Source organism: Schistocerca americana, chromosome 9 (genome assembly GCF_021461395.2).
Source record: "Schistocerca americana isolate TAMUIC-IGC-003095 chromosome 9, iqSchAmer2.1, whole genome shotgun sequence".
Lineage (NCBI taxonomy): Eukaryota > Metazoa > Arthropoda > Insecta > Orthoptera > Acrididae > Schistocerca > Schistocerca americana.
In genome coordinates this window covers 101,339,086-101,355,571 of record NC_060127.1, presented here as the reverse complement: position 1 = coordinate 101,355,571, position 16,486 = coordinate 101,339,086, and the positions used below count along the sequence as shown (strand labels likewise).

The following is a 16,486-nucleotide window of genomic DNA, read 5'->3' as shown; positions in this document are numbered from 1 at the left end:
GTGGTGCCAAGCGTAGTTAGGCCAGCAATGCGTAATGTTTTAGTCCTATTTCCAATGTTTTTCTCCCCCTTCTATGTAAGGAAGAAATGAGCTCCCATAATTGATAAAAGCCTATCTATAAAATGAAGCATAAATGTATCATACGCTTGTATTATATCATGATAATGTGTATGTAATCATTTTGTATATGTGATGTGAACAAAGAGAAGTTGAAGGTAACAAATGGTGGTAACAGAACCCAGTTAATGAAAATTTTACGACGTTTTAAAACTTAAGAAATTTGTGCTCGTAGTACAAGCGATGGATGGAATGTTAGCCATAGGTATAAGCTATCGTGTTATGTATATTATTGTAACTCAATACTTGTATGAATTTTCATTGGAAACCAAACTCCATATGAAGAAATGAACTTTAAAGACAAGCAATTTATACTATCTTCTGGTAAACCTTCCGGGATGTACGGCTATATGTGTCTTTGAACAAGTGGATGGTCAAGTGGTGTGACATGAAGATGCGTGTGCAACGAAATAATTTCGAAATATCGTGGCTCACAACGCTGACACAACAGTAGTTATTCGAACCGCTACTTACCTCATCGACGGATGCTGTTGGTCGGGGTTCTTTCCGCTGAAAATGCGAGTACGACGGGTAATAATGACGCCCAGGCCTTAAAAATGGAGATCTTCTGCCACAGCATCGGATTTTGAACAATAAGCACACACCCACTGCACCCACGGTGAAAAATGGTTCAAATGGCTCTGGGCACTATGGGACTTAACAGCTGAGGTCATCAGTCCCCTAGAACTTAGAACTACTTAAACCTAACTAACCTAAGGACATCACACACATCCATGCCCGAGGCAGGATTCGAACCTGCGACCGTAGCGGTCTCGCGGTTCCAGACTGACGCGCCTAGAACCGCACGGCCACAACGGCCGGCGCACCCACGATGAAGATTAACGCCATGGCAATTCTTCAATATGTGACACTCAGGTGAAAGTGTGACACTCAATGTGAAATCAACACTTAAGAAAATGGGTGCACGCACGTGCGACGGTAGCAGCTGACATGTTGACCCTTGGCGGCTGGTACTTTGCCGCCAAATCTGCCAATGCGCAAGCACGGCAGCGAGAATGAAGCAAACTGAACATTATTTTCAGCGTGCTAAATTCAAATATGTAATGAACTATCATATTATGTAATGATCTTTTAATTTCTTGTAGAACTCTAAGTTCTAAGTTGGATAAGTTGACATAGACTTATCCATTCCATTAAATAAAACAGAAGCCGACAAATAAAGGGCATCGACCACTATCGGCAAATGTAAACATGTACAAGCAAAAAACACTGTACGTGTCAATACCATGCCAACGTACAGTGTGGGGGCAAATGTGTAGGTACGTGATGAAAGACCCCCAGGATACTGCAAAGTAAAAATTTATTAAAAACAAAAAATGAAACACCGATCGACCATAAGTGTTGGTATATACGTTAATTATGAATGCCAGTTAAGGTACGGACAAATGAAAAAAAAATCATCATTCATTTTTCTTTATACATGGTTTTGTTTCTCATTCTCATGTATGTAGAAGTTCTGTTAAGAAGTGCTGTTCAGAGGATGACGGGCTACGAGTGTTTTGTATCATATTTGTTTCGAAATAAGAAAAAAATTTGATACCAGCATTAAGTATTTTTTATTCAAGTGAAGTGAAACTAAGTAAAGAGGTACACACCGGTGTACCTGAAGACCGCTGCCAGCAGCTACAATTGAAATGTAAGAGAAGAAGTCCGATAGCCTAAAACTTCGCACAAGCAAATGTATTATCCTTTTAAATGTTTTTCATATGTATTTGTATTTAATAATTTTTTATTACAACACAGGCGACTGAAACCGGGAATCATCTGACCAGTCCACGGTTTTCCAGTCGTCTAGAGTCCAACCAAAGTGAGCCCAGGAGAGGCTCTCAGGCAATGTCATGTTGTTAGCAAAACCACTCACGTCAGTTGTCTGCTACCATAGTCCATTGACGTCAAATTTCACCACCTTGTCCTAAACGATAACGTCCCACATTGATTTCTGCGGTTATTTCACGCAGTGTTGCTTATGCACTGACAACTCTATACAAATTCTGCTGCTCTCTGTCGTTAAGTGAAGGCCATCGGCGACTGCATTGTCCTTGGTAAGAGGTAATGCCTGACATTTGGTATTCTCGGCACACTCTTGACACTGTAGACCTGGTAAACTTGAATTCCCTAACGATTTCTGAAATGGAATGTTCCAAGTGTCTAGCTCCAACTACCATTTCGGTTCAAAGTCTGTTAATTCCCGTTGTGCGTCGGACAACTCTTCACGTGAATCACCTCACTACAAATGACAGCTCTGCCATTTTGTTATCTTGAGCACGTGATACTACCGCCATCTGTACACATGCACATCGCTCTCCCATGACTCTTTTTCATCTCATTGTGGTGAAGGTTGCAATACGTCCTAAGATTTCATAACGAACAGATTTCGGGGATACTGGACGGTAATTTTGTGGATCACATCTGTCGCCCACTCTGCAGGCAGGCGTGATCTGTGCTTTGTTTTGAACTACTGGGGTTGGTTTCCTGTTCAAGGGATCTGTGGTTAAATAATGGGCTAACTCAGCCTATAGAATCTGATAGGGTTTCCCTCGTGGCACGAAGCTTTGCTCAGTTTTAGTGGTTTCAGGTGTTCCTCAACACCACTGGCACTAAATTCTACATCACCCCAACTTTCAGTAGTGCAAGCATTTAATTGGTTCACTACTCCTGACTTTTCCTCTGTAAAAGAACGTTTGATAATACGAGGTGTGTGTCAAAAGTAACGAGACTGATTTTTTCTCAAATAACAATATTGTCCCCTCCAAAGTAGTTCCCTTGGGCAGCTGTGTAGCCCCATGGAGTCGTTGTTCCCAGTCTTGGTAGCAGCGCTGAAAGGCTGCAACTGGTGGGGCGTTTAACATGTTTGTCACATTCATTTGAATGTTCTCCAGAGTGCCGAAATGACATACCTTAAAGGCACTTTTCAATTTCGGGAAAAAAAGTCACAAGACCTATCGGAAGTAAAATTATGAGGATGGGTTGTAAGTCACGCTTGGGTAGCTGTTTGTAGAGCACTTGCATGTGTAAGGCAAAGGTCCTGAAATTCGAGTCTCGGTCAGCCTCGGCCCGGCAGACAGTTTTAATCTGCCAGTATGTTTCATATCAGCGCACATTCCACTGCAGAATGAAACTTTCATTCTGGCAACATTGTTTTAATCTTTGATTTACTCGTTCGAGCTTTTTTCAGTCTCAGCCTTCCAAAAATTATTTGTGGCTGCGTAAAGATATGCTCTTAGTAAGAAATGTTCCCCATATGCCTGTTTCAACTGTTCAAGGTCATACTCGCGGATTCCCCAAGTTTTTAACACAAAACTTGATTACATAAAGTAACTGTAAATTCCGCCGTTCCATTTTCGTAACGCACAACGAAGACATAATTTCACTTAGGCGCTCTCAAAAATCATATAATGGCTGTATGGGGCTGAATCTCGGACTCAGCATCTGAAAGCAATGAACACACAGAACACAGCATTGCCAGATCGCTCACAGTTTTGTCAGTTTCTTTACTTTCCTTACACACTGCGTAGAGTTCATCATTTCTTCTTGTGCTTTGTTTTCCCATATTTCTCTTCCTGTCCTGTCCTGTCCATGAGTGCCTGGACACCAATTTTGGTTACCACTAATTACACGTTTCTTCCAAGTTTCTATCGTTTCCTGGGTCGTCATCTTGGCGATTGTGTCCTAATGCCAAGTTAATGGTCCTTGGGGGATTGCTAGTAACTTCTCTTGCACCAGTACTGGCAGCTTGTGTACAGTTAGCGATATGGTTTCCAAAATATCATTTGTTCGTCCAGATACAGATTGCGTTCATAAAACTATTCAACTAATATCTTCAATCCCGAAACAATGTTCGGTCGAATTTTGGGTCTGAATAAAGATTATTTTGGAACTCATTCTATGTTCCCTAGTGATTGTTCTGGAACTCCTCTCTGAATTTAGAATGTTGTTGATGTGGCCTTTAGTACAAATATTGGTTTGGTGCAGCTTTACAAGCTAGTTTATCTTGTGCTTGCGTTTATCACTCCATCCCGCAGCCACTTGAGCGTGCTTACTGTGCACCGAGGTGACAAAAGTTGTGCGATAGTAAATGCACATAAGCAGATGGCGGTAGTATCACGTACAGAAGGTATATAAGGGCAGCGCATTTATCGAGCTGCCATTTGTAGTCGCGTGATTCATGTGAAAATGTTTCTGACGTGCTTATGGCCGCTCGACGTCAATGAACAGGCTTGAACGCGTATGGTAGTTGGAGCTGAATGCATGGGACATTCCATTTCGGAAATCGTTAGGGAATTCAAGATTCAGTGATTCACAGCGCCAAGAGTCTGCCGAGAATACCAAACTTCCGGCGTTACCCTTCAACGTGGAAACGCAGTGGCCGACGGCCTTAATTTAACGACCAAGAGCAGCGACGTTTGCATAGAGTTGTCAGTGCTAACAAACGAACAACAAGGTGTGAAATAATCGCAGAGATCAATGCGAGATGTACGACAAACGTACCTGTTAGGCTAGTGCAGCGAAATTTGTCGTTAATGGGCTCTGGAGGAAGATGTCCAATGCGAGTGTATTTGCTAACAGCATGACAACATCTGCTGGATCTGTCATGGGCTCGTGATCTTATCGGTTGGATCCTACACAACTGGAAAACCGTGGCCTGGTCAGATGGGTCCAGATTTCAGTTGGTAAGAGTTGATAGGATTCGAGAGTGGCGCAGATCCTTCGAAGCTGTGGACCCAAGTTATCAACAGTGAACTGTGCAAGCTGGCGGTAGCTCCGTAATGGTGTGGGCTGTTATGTACATGGAATGGACTGTGTCCTCTGTTCCAGCTGTACCGATCATTGACCAGGAATAGTTATATTCGGTTACTTGGACACCATTTGCAGTCATTCATACCCTTCATGTTCCCAAACTATGTTGGAATTTTTATTGATGACAATGCGCCATTTCACCAAGCCACAATTGTGTGCAGTTGGTTTGAGGAACATTCTGAGCGAATGATCTGGCCACCCGGATCGCCCGACTTGAATCCCATCAAACATTTATGTGAAATAATCGAGAGGTCAGTTCATGCACAAAATCCTGCACTGGCAACACTTCCGCGACTATGGACGTCTAAGAGGCAGCATTGCGCAATATTTCAGCAAGACACTTCCACCGACTTGTTGAGTCCATGCAACATCGAGTTGCTGCACTATTCCGTGCAAAAGGAGTCTGACACGCTATGAGGAGGTATCTCATGACCTTTGTCACCTTCGTGGCACCCTCTGCAATTTTTAACCCCCACATTTCCCTCTAATACTGCAATGGCATGTCTTTGATGCCTCTTGACGTAACCCATCAACTGATCCTTTCGTTTAGTCATCTTGGGTGATAAACGTTTTCCTCCATTTCATTCCAGTGCCACCTCATAAGTTATTCGACCTACCCATCTAATTTTCAGATTTCTTCTGCACCACCACATTGCAAAAGCTCTTGCTGTCTTCTTATATGGGCCTTTCATCATCGATGTTTCACTTCTCTGCAGTGCTACTCTTCAGACGAAAACTTTCAGGAAAACATCCTGACATTTACATTTATAGGCTATGTTAACAATTTTGTCTTTTAGAGATAATTTCCTTGCTGTTGCGAGTCTGCATTTCATTACATCTCTGCTTCGGCAATCATCAGTTATTTTGCTGCCCAAATACAAAATTCATCTACTATGTTCAGTGCAAAGGACAGTATAAGATGAAAATCAATGAAAGCAAAACAAGGATAATGGAATTCAGTGTAATTAAGTCAGTTGACAACAAGTGATTTAGATTAAAAAACGAGAGACTTAGGGTAGTAGATTATTTTTGTTATTTGGTCAGCAAAATTACTGACGGTGGCTGAAGAACAGAGGATATAAAATGTAGACTATCAATGGCAAAAAAAAAATGTGTTTGTTTTTGTTTACGAAGAGTAATTTGTTAACATCGAATGTAGACACAAGAGTGAGGCAGTCTTTTCTGAAAGTACACTGGTGTCCAAAATGAAAGCAACAAACTGCTATTTCCCTCCCTTGTGTCTAATTCATGAGATAATCATACAAACTGTCAATGGATGTCCATACGACTGTTCTACATGGAAGACACAATTCCAGTGAATGGACAACCATGCCAATGACGACATCAGGGCACCTATCAAGCAGACTAATGATTGCCGAGTAGTCCCACATTCAAAAACGCTGTATACTGAGTCACAGACGGTGCAGGATGGCACAGAGAAGACACCTACCATACTTTGTGCAGAAGAGGGCCATAGGAAGAATGGAAGCAGAAAAGTCGCAAACAGATGTGACCTGGTGGTGTAATGTGAATTGTTCTTTTGTTTCCCGGATATGGCTACAATTTCTAGAGACCAAAACTGTATCCCGAAGACAAGGGCGGGGCCAACCACGTGTGATGTCAGAAAGAGAGGACTGTTAGAGGACCGTAAGGGCACAATGGTATCGCCTTATTACTGCACGGCAACTGGCACCTGACCTCACAGCATCCACTGGATGTGTTATATCGAGGCAGACGGTGCACAGAAGGCTTCAGTAGAGTGGCCTTTTTTGTCGGACACCTGTTGTACGTGTACCTCTGATCCGTCTTCACAGAAGGGAAGGTCTAGAGGACGGTCGAACAGGGGGCTAATGTGCTTTTCTCAGATGAGTCTCAATTTGCCAGACTCCACCCCGATGGAAACATATGTATTGGCACTGTAACTGCTTTCTTGGCTGCAATATCAGCTTTCTCATTTTCTGAGATATCGTGGCACTGGCAGAACACTCCTCATTTCCCTGGATTTTGACATGTCTGGGCAGTGAGTAGAATGCTACTTGCTTTCCCAGGCTGTGAAAGCTTCTGGGAGTTCCCAATCATCTGCAGCATTTTTTCTGCTGGGTACACATTATAAAATTTACAATGGTGTCTCTCAGTATAAGTTCGGGAAGATTAAAACACACATCTGTGAAGGCCAAAATGAACACATACAAATTTTTCAAAAACCTATATTATCTTCCCATTTATCCAGCCCCTTGACAGCTAGCTGCAACTCCTCCGTGTTCACTGGGATGCTGGATGAAGGGCAAAAATTGCCTGGAAAGTGCTGACTGAATCTGAGTAGATGAGAAAATCATACCATCTCATTCCTAATCTTCTCCAGCGCCTTCAGGATTGCATATATTTCCAGGGACGACCACCAAGTAGTCGAGAGAAACCCTCTGCTTAGACCAATCAGTGTACATGGAATTAAATCATGTTGTTTGTTTAAAATATCGCTAAAAAGGATTTAAAAATGATAGTGCATTATTTTTTAAAACATTAGCACAGAACTCTGAGCCTTTTAAGAAGCCAGGGCAGTGATTTGCTCCAACAGTAATGGAAGCAATATAATCAGTTCTACACATTTCGGGATACTACACCAGTGATACGTATAGCACATGGTGAGGAAATAATAAAAAGAGTGGAAACTTAAAAATTGTTACGTGTCCTCACAGATCAGAATTGAAACTGGAAAAAGCACATTTTGGAATTTCTAAGACAACTTTGTTCAGCCACATTTCCACTTGGAATCACTGTAAATCTTGTGGGGAGACAAATCAGTAAGCTGACTCATTTTTGCACTTTTTCATTCAATAATGTCATATAGACGAACTCAACTTTAAGAAAGAAAGTCTTCATTACGCAAAAGTGTGCTGTGAAAATAATATGTGGTGCTCACCCACAATCATCTTTTAGACATCTGTAGAATGAGTTGGGCAATTTGACCATTGTTTTACATTATGTTTATTCCCTCATGAAAGTGGTTGTAAATAATCCATGACAGTTCAAAAGGAACAATGATGTACATAACTACAGTACCAGAAGGAAAAATGACATTCATTACTTCAATTAAGGTTGTCTCTAGCACCAAAAGGAGTGTATAATGCTGCAAGAAAAATTTTTGACCGCTTACCCAGTGATATGTCTTGACAAATAGCAAAGCAAAATTTGAAAACAAACTAAGAAAGTTTCTCCTTGACAACTTCTTCTATTCCACAGAAGAATTTCTATTTCTGTAATGTGTTCTCCCCGCCCCCCTATGCCTTGGAAAGGGAGAAATATTCACTCAGGCAGTAAGCACAAATTACTTTCCGTTGTGGATGTAAAATGACTCATTTCACATCATTACGATCTATTGTGCAGAACAACATATGGAACATGCAACTAACTAACTAAACATTAATATTTGTCACACCAACCCTTAAAAGTTTGCTCTTTGTGCGAGTCCCAAGGAACCTTGTTGCTTGAATGTAATCACTAAAAAGTTGCTCTCCAGATGGTCAAGAAATGAATGTGTACAGAGGGCTGTGGTAGGGCAGGGATTTTATATGCTTGCTGTGCCATGAGGAGTTGACACCTGATATTAAGTGGTGGTTCCCCAGCCTCAGCACAAATGTTCAAGGCTGCATTTAGACGACTTCGAGCCAGCCATCTGATAAATTTTGTGTGGGCAGCCTCAGCACAAGTACTGGGGAGAGGGCCAATCATAAACACCCCTCCAACCAGCCCAGTTCCCTCACAATGAGACACGCTGAGGATCTTCGAGTTGACAGCCTGGTAGAACTGTATGCTGTTCAACTACAACTGAGGCAGGATCATACGAAGGCTGTATAAAACTGGAGTGGACATTATCTCTCCATTCCTTGTCAGGTGACATACATTTCAAAATACAGAGTGCATTGAGACATCATGTTTTCAGACCCCTCTCAGGTGTGGCAACCAATTTAGTTTCTTTTATAATACATGAGACCCACAAACCTCATCGAATCTTTAAAATTTACATTGGTGTCTCTCACTTCACGTTCTGGTAAATTAAAAACACATTTGGGAGGCCAGAATCAACACACAGATTTTTATAAAAACCTTTCTTTATTGTCCTCCTGCCTTCTCATTTATCCAACTTCTTAACAGCTAGTCCCATCTTGTGTGTGTTCACTGAGATGTTCGAAGAAGAGCAGAAAGCTGACAAATCCTTTGCAAATAAGGATCACTTTACAGGGCTACTTATCATTAACAAGTTTTTTTAATTTCACACTTAAATCACTGTCTTGAGGAACATCAACATCTTTAACTGAAACAATGACTCCAATTTAAAAAATTTATTTATGAAGCTACAGATGAACAAAAAGACAGTAAAGTTACATCACAACTAATTACAATAAAATGGAAATTGTGTTAACTCTGAATGATTCAAATACTGAAAGTTCAAACTCAGAACATATAAAACAGATAATAGAGATTTACTCTTCCAGATGACAATTTCTACACAAGGTAGATAATAAACAAAAATAACATAGATATAAGAAATTATGTAATACTTGAGAATTATTCTTTCACTAACTGATCAGGCCAACCAGGACGTCTTAGAATGTTCTGGTCCTGGAACTGCACTGTTACAACCACACACAAGTACACAAACATACGCTTTTACAGCTTTTTATCACTTGTCTCCTTCCCCTCCTGGCTTACATGATGTACAGGAGCAGAAAATAAGTCTCTATCAACAGTTTGACATTTCTCACACTAAATAATGTTCTCACACATCCAAAAACAAATGATACAGTCAGAACTGTAAAGGAAATATGAAAGGAGATTTGGGCTATTTAACATAGTCAGTGACATTATACAAGGGACTCAAGGCATTACATAAAAAGACAATCTCTGGGTCCCATATACCACTTTCCATAAAGTGTAATTTTCAACTTTATAGGTAGAATAGAAATCCTTCTAAGAGTTAAATTAAATACACCCACAGTACAGATCTAATAAACCATTTAGTCTGATATAACAAGCTCTAGACACATGCAATGTATGTACAAAGGGCCAGCTGTCCAATAACACGTTTTATTATTTATTCTAAAGTACCTAAAAATATATTTATACCACCATAACACTGTGGTGCAATAAACAGTCAGAAACTGCTTGCCAATACCAAATATTATCATATTTATTAACTGACCTATGGGCCAATCATAGATTGGAGAAACAACTCTTAGCAGACTTTTCATCACTTATACCTTATGTAATAACTTTTCTGATTTCTCAAAGTAGTTCGACCTTATAACTTCAACACAATGCTAGCAGGACATTACATCTTGCTGGAATTTGTTATCTCTGAAGCGGTACACTTCATAGTAAGAGGTGAGAACTGCAGCTTGTCATATTGCATCCATTTCATGTCACTGTAAAACATTATGATTCACATCTTTACCTTAGACTAAGAGAAATAATTTTTTTTTATTACTTGCACCGTATAACACTACATCCTCTCAGGAAGAATGAGAAATAAACATATAACATTGCTCTTTTTATCAGACCTTTGCACAGCACAAAATATAGGGAAGCAAAGTGGCTGGATTTAAAGCAATAATGCCATCAAAATATCCACACGAGAAAACTGTAAAATTACGATGACAGAATGACTTACTATTACCTATCTTCAAGAGATGAAACCTCAAATACTGCCAAGACACATATAGAAACAGAAAACAAACTTATCTAGCTTGCGGAACTGTTACTTCGTCTGTCAGAGAGGGAAAAAGGTTAGTCTTTGAAGTATTGGGAAGTTATAGTAGGCCACTAAAACAGCAGTCCGAGTGACCTGCTCAAACTTTCAAACTTTTTAACCTAGGCTCCTTTCTTTCCTGACAAAGGAACGAACTGTTCCAAACATAACAGTTTTTCCTACTTCTGCACATGTATATCAACAGAACTTGGAATTACGCCTGCTGAATGTTAAGTACTCACCTGCTGTTCACACTTCTGTTTTCATTAGGAAAAGAGGAAGGGTTAATGTTTATCTTTCACGGAGGAAAAAAGAGAGAGAGAGAGAGAGAGAGAGAGAGAGAGAGAGAGAGAGAGAGAGAGAGAGAGAGAGAGAGAGGTTGGAGTGGAATTGGGGGAGCGGGTTTCTACAAGTGAATCTCTTGTTTACTATTGTTGCCTACAGGAACTACAGACCCAGTACATTCAAATCAAAGCATAAACAAGTAGTACAACATTAACTTCAAAGAATACACAAATGTTGATTGTAGGTTAGTTCTTCAGGCTTGATGGCAGTGGAAGTGCACAAATTCCATGTCAAATTCATGATTTCAGAAATACTTTACAACTTTTACACATCTTTAAGCACAGATTTAGAGAAATAATTGGCTACAACAATTACATTTGCCACCCATTTTCATTGAATGTTTGTGTCACATCCGAGAATCTAGTCTCTTAGGCCTACCCACTCTTCTCACTTTCAAGTTAACTGACATGTAGTACAGCATACACTACGCATTCCGACTGCTCTCTTTCCTTTCAGAGAATCGTTAAGACGTACAACCCTCGGCAGACAACAGATGTAGGAACAGAGACAATAGTTGCTGTTTTATAGTGATAAACCTACAAAACAACACTTCATAATACACTACATCAGTTCGAGCCTTCAGGACAACTTCCTCAGCACGTACGGCAAAAGTTTGGCAGCAACCATTCTTCGCCGGGGAAGGTCCCAGTTGCATCAGAATGTCTGTGCCGCCATATCCTCGGCATCTATGCCGAGCATAGCGAGGTCCTCCTTGCTCATCTGACCCAGGTACGGTGGCGGCACACTCGTCGGGGGAGCACCGGGGGGCCTCACACCCATGTGCTGCGGAGGCGGCACTGCTGTCGGAGGAGGCTGCGATGTGGTGGGGGGCTGCGAGGTTGGCGGCAGCCCGGGCGGAGGACCCACTGCAGGGGGTGGTGCGTACTGGGGGCTGCCCGAGGTGGGGGGCGGCCCATACTGGGGGCTGGCTGTGGTGGGGGGTGGCCCGTGCACACCAGGGGGCGGGGGCCCGCCGACGCCGGGGGGTGGGGGGCCGCCTACACCAGGGGGCGGAGGACCTCCCATCCCCGGTGGCGGGGGTCCGTACATCCCAGGTGGAGGCATCACGTTTGGAGGATGTCCCGGAGGGGGGCCCATCATGCCCGGAGGGGGTCCCATCATGGCGGGCGGCGGTCCCATCATCCCGGGAGGCGGACCCATCATCTGGCCCGGAGGCGGCCCGTAGCCCATCTGCGGCGGCATCACGTGGGGTCCCCATGGCGGCGGTGGCTGGTGAGGGTGCATGCCGAGTGGCATCTGCGGCTGCTGTTGCTGCTGCTGCTGCTGCTGTTGACTGTCCTTGCCTTCCCCTTCTTTTCCCTCGTCTTGTCCAGGGAATAAGATATTTAGGGCCTCCTGTGAAATATTTTGAAATAAGTAATCTGATTCAGCTTAAAATGTACAAATAATCTCTCAACATATTACCCCACAAAGCAAACTGAGGACTCAGTTGTTACATTTATACCCAAGTGACAAGGACTGTAAGTAGTAAGTGTGTGAACTCCAGTATTCTTACAAGTGGAGCACTGTCACACGCAACACGGCTATATGCCAATGCTGTGTGTAATACAGCAACTAAACAGTGATCATTAGTTTTGTTCAAGCATAATCACATCTGATCACAGTGACACGTATACATCCACATTTTGTCCGAATAAACCACTGGCTGCTTGACTACCAATACATCATTACTTTCATAAAAAATATAATGCAGTGCACCTTTTACAAACTAAGTCCTCTCATTCACACACAATAACTTGTTTATTCTGGCAACTTGTAAAGCACATTGCAACTTTTCCTCAGTTTCATTGCTAGCTTTTAACACCAGTCCTACGTGACAAAAAAAGTGAAGCTTTCACGAAATTGATATTGCATTGCATCATTCACAATACTGCCAAAATTGCTAATAACACACTTATCCATTTTAATCTTTCTGTGTGGAATTATACATTATACTGACCTGTACTTTCATATGGATATGACAGGATACTTGCATAGCTAACAAATCTGAAGATCAGTACTGATTGAAAATAGGCATAGCATAAAAATTAAAAGAGCAACTGAGATGATAAAAATAAAGGATAAATTTCAAATTACAAAATGGTTGCAAAAAGTCTCATGACAACTATCTCAGCAATACTGACATTTACCTAATATATATCGGCAATCAAATGTGTGCACTTTGCTTTATTCTTCATCTTTGCAGATCACCACCATTGTTAGTTGGTTTACTCATTGCTGAGTCTCATGACCTCATTTCTTCATTCACGTCTTCAATAACGAAATCTTTGAAGAGACGCCTCTATCCACAATGACCTTCACCTCTTTTTAATATAATATGAAGAAGTAGGCCAGTATCTTTTTTGCTTGATCCAACCGAACACTTACTGCTCCTTTGGTCTTCTGCTTCTGATTTTGCCTTGCTAATTTCGAAAGTAAACCCTTCTCTTCTCAAAATAAGCCCAAGGATCTGGAAGTATCTTTGGTTGACATGGGAACATAAACTTCTTGTAATGCTAAGTTTCCTATAATGGAAGCGCCAGTTCTCATTTGCATTCACGGTATGCATATCTTCTGCCAACACCACATCTCGAAGGCACCAGTTTGGCTCTTGTCACTAGCTTTCATCATCTAGGTCTTGCAATGGTAGAACAACAACTATTCCGCCAACTGCATCTTCGTCGTATTGGATATCGTACAGTTCTGCCTGATCTTAGAAAGTTGAACCACTGCAGCTCAGCCAAGGATGATTCACTATTTTATTTCTTATCACACTTGTCTAATTAATTGATTAGAGATCTAAATTCACATAATCATTCCCTACTTCCACATCCTTTAAGTAAAGTTAAAGCTGGATTTGATCTCAACCTTGGCAACAGTAACCATTAGTTTGATCGATTTTATGTTTGTTTGTACATACACTTTAACCAACAGTCTTCACTCTGGAGAATCCACTTCCATCCAGCATTTTTAATTACCATCCATTTGTTCAATTTATTTTGCTTGCACATTCCATCGTATTTTCAGGTCATCACTATCACTCCTTTCTCCTTCTCATCATCAATACACTTACATTAACAGCAAACAGCCACGGTTTTCTGCATATGCATTCCCTGCTATCAATTTCTGTGCTTGCAATACAGGGTATCAAAATGAACTATTCTGAACTGACACATGGCTGTATGCAGTCATGCGACCACGTCAGCTACCGCTACAGCTGAGCCTACCTTTCGATTTGTTGAATGTTAATATGGGGTGTGCCAGAACCAGCTGACGATTTTTAAGCATTCTTTTGGAAGGCACTCGCTGTGCCTCACCGTAACACTACACACCATTTTGGGCACTGTTCTCTGGAGTTTAGTTGAGACAGGGGACTCGTCTGTGGAAAACCACACTGCATTGGTAGAGGAGTAGACAGGACCCATCACAGCTGCACAGTACAACTTTCGATTCCCCTAGATGCAATACTCTGTGGCTGAAGGTATTGATATGGTATCACGATGGAACTGTAGAGGACACTAAACCAGAAGGACATCCTCGTTCAGTATATACACTGAAAAATGCAAATCTCGTATGGGACACGATCTCGTGCAGTCTCAATCGTGGCAAGCTATTGCGCTCGGGTTGGAGGATACCAGCGTTCACTGTGTCCTGCACAAAGATCTTCACTACCGTATGTACAAGCTTACTAAAGGAACAAGATGAGACTTCAATTTTTCATCAAGTTCTTGTAACTTCTGCAAGCTGAAGAACACATTGTGAACAGGTGGCTACTGTCAATGAGGCCCATTCCCACTTGTCTGTGTATGTAAGCAAATAGAACCCTCCTTTTTGGGCTGCACACCTACATCTACATACATACTTTACAAGCCACCATGTGAATTTCAGGATCATTCTACAGACAGTGCAAAAGTGACAATATAGCGTGCCATTTCGTCCGGTTGCATTATTGGTCTGTACTGAAGCAGTCAATTATGAGCTATACACAGCCAAGGAACTGTTTCTAGAAGGAGTCATTTCTCACTTTGGGGGACATCAACTGGCCTGCTTGTTCACCCAACCTGACAGCATCTGATTATTTTCAAACAAAGTTCATGAGCAAAGCCAAACCAGTACTGACAAGTCACAAGATCGAACTCATGAGTGCATTTGGGAGATTCCAAACAACATCTTGCGACAAGATACGCTATCTCTTCCAGACAGATTACATGAACGTGTTACTCGGGGAGATAGGCAATTACAAAATATTACTTTCAGCAAATAGCAATACACACAAATTCTCCATAAAAAGAGATAATGTATCTTTATCCGAAAATAAATACTGACACTTTCTCCTGAAGTAGTGTTTCATTTCCAAACTGCCAGGTGCTTTTGGAACACTCTGTAAGTGTCATAATCATCTTATCCCCACAACAAACACAATTTGAAGATACGAGAGAAAGAGAGAGAGAGAGAGAGAGAGAGAGAGAGAGAGAGAGAGGGGGGGGGGGGGGGGGGGGGAGGAGGAGGATGCTCCCACAACCCAGGATGAGCCAGGACCCTTCTGACACATCAAAACACTATTCTTAATAAGTTACACAAGTCACATACCTCAGAAAATCTTAAAATTTGTACCATATTCTGCTCATTGTCGGCTAAAGCAGAGGGCAGATCGGTCAATAAACTAACCTCTGTCCTCTTGTCTAAATATAAAATAAATTCACTTAAAATGAGGTGTACTGTAATGTGTACTCCATAAGCACCACACACTAGAGGGTCCTCCTGGTAGCCACGTGTCATCAGACTGAGACCTATTCGAAAGGGAGTGAAAACTTCCTGTCACCGGAGATACGGCACTGCCCAGTTACTTATACCTTACTGCTGTCCCTTTCAGTCACTATTCTACCCACTGATTTATGCTCCTTAAGTAGTAAGCATACAGGGTGCCCAAGAGGAATGGTCAACATTCACATATATGATAGAAACAATCATTTGGAAAAAGAAAGAAGTTTCTTAAATGTGGGCGCTAAAATGTATGGCTTTAAAGCTATGAGCAATTCTTCATTTTCAATACTGTTACTACTGATCTCTTCTACTGCAAGGTTTTTCCTCCATATTTTGAGAGGTGGTAGGGGGGAAAAAAAGTCCTGCTAACATGGGGTCCAAAGTGCATTCCTTAAGACCTATTAGTACTTTTTCATCTTCACTACTTTGAAACACACTACTTCTACCGAACAAGAGCTCACAGGTCTTAACCCATTGTGCCGCTGAATACTGACTGTTCCTCCTGGAACACTCTGTATAACTCAGCATGTAAGCTGAATAGTATACAGAGCCACCTGATTCCTGGCACTTAGCAGAATGACACTTCCCTTTTCTTGCAGGCAGTGAAGAGGATCTCAGATGTTCTGGATGTATTTGTCTGCTAGGTACACCCGCGGAACAGATTTAAGGAGTCAGGGTAGAAAAGGTGTTTCTCAG

At 41.7% G+C, this 16,486-nt stretch overlaps 1 protein-coding gene across 5 annotated transcripts in view; it reads right to left on the bottom strand.

The window, feature by feature from the left end:
• Positions 1–9,260: 9,260 nt before the first annotated feature.
• Positions 9,261–16,486, bottom strand: part of LOC124551376 (zinc finger matrin-type protein CG9776-like) — a 265,653-nt gene continuing 258,427 nt past the window's right edge. For all 5 annotated transcript variants that reach the window (XM_047126421.1, XM_047126425.1, XM_047126422.1 and 2 more), the window contains one exon: positions 9,261–12,382. In XM_047126421.1, coding sequence (XP_046982377.1) covers positions 11,681–12,382 — 702 coding nt within the window. In that variant the 3' untranslated portion in view covers positions 9,261–11,680. The remainder of the gene's footprint in view (positions 12,383–16,486) is intronic.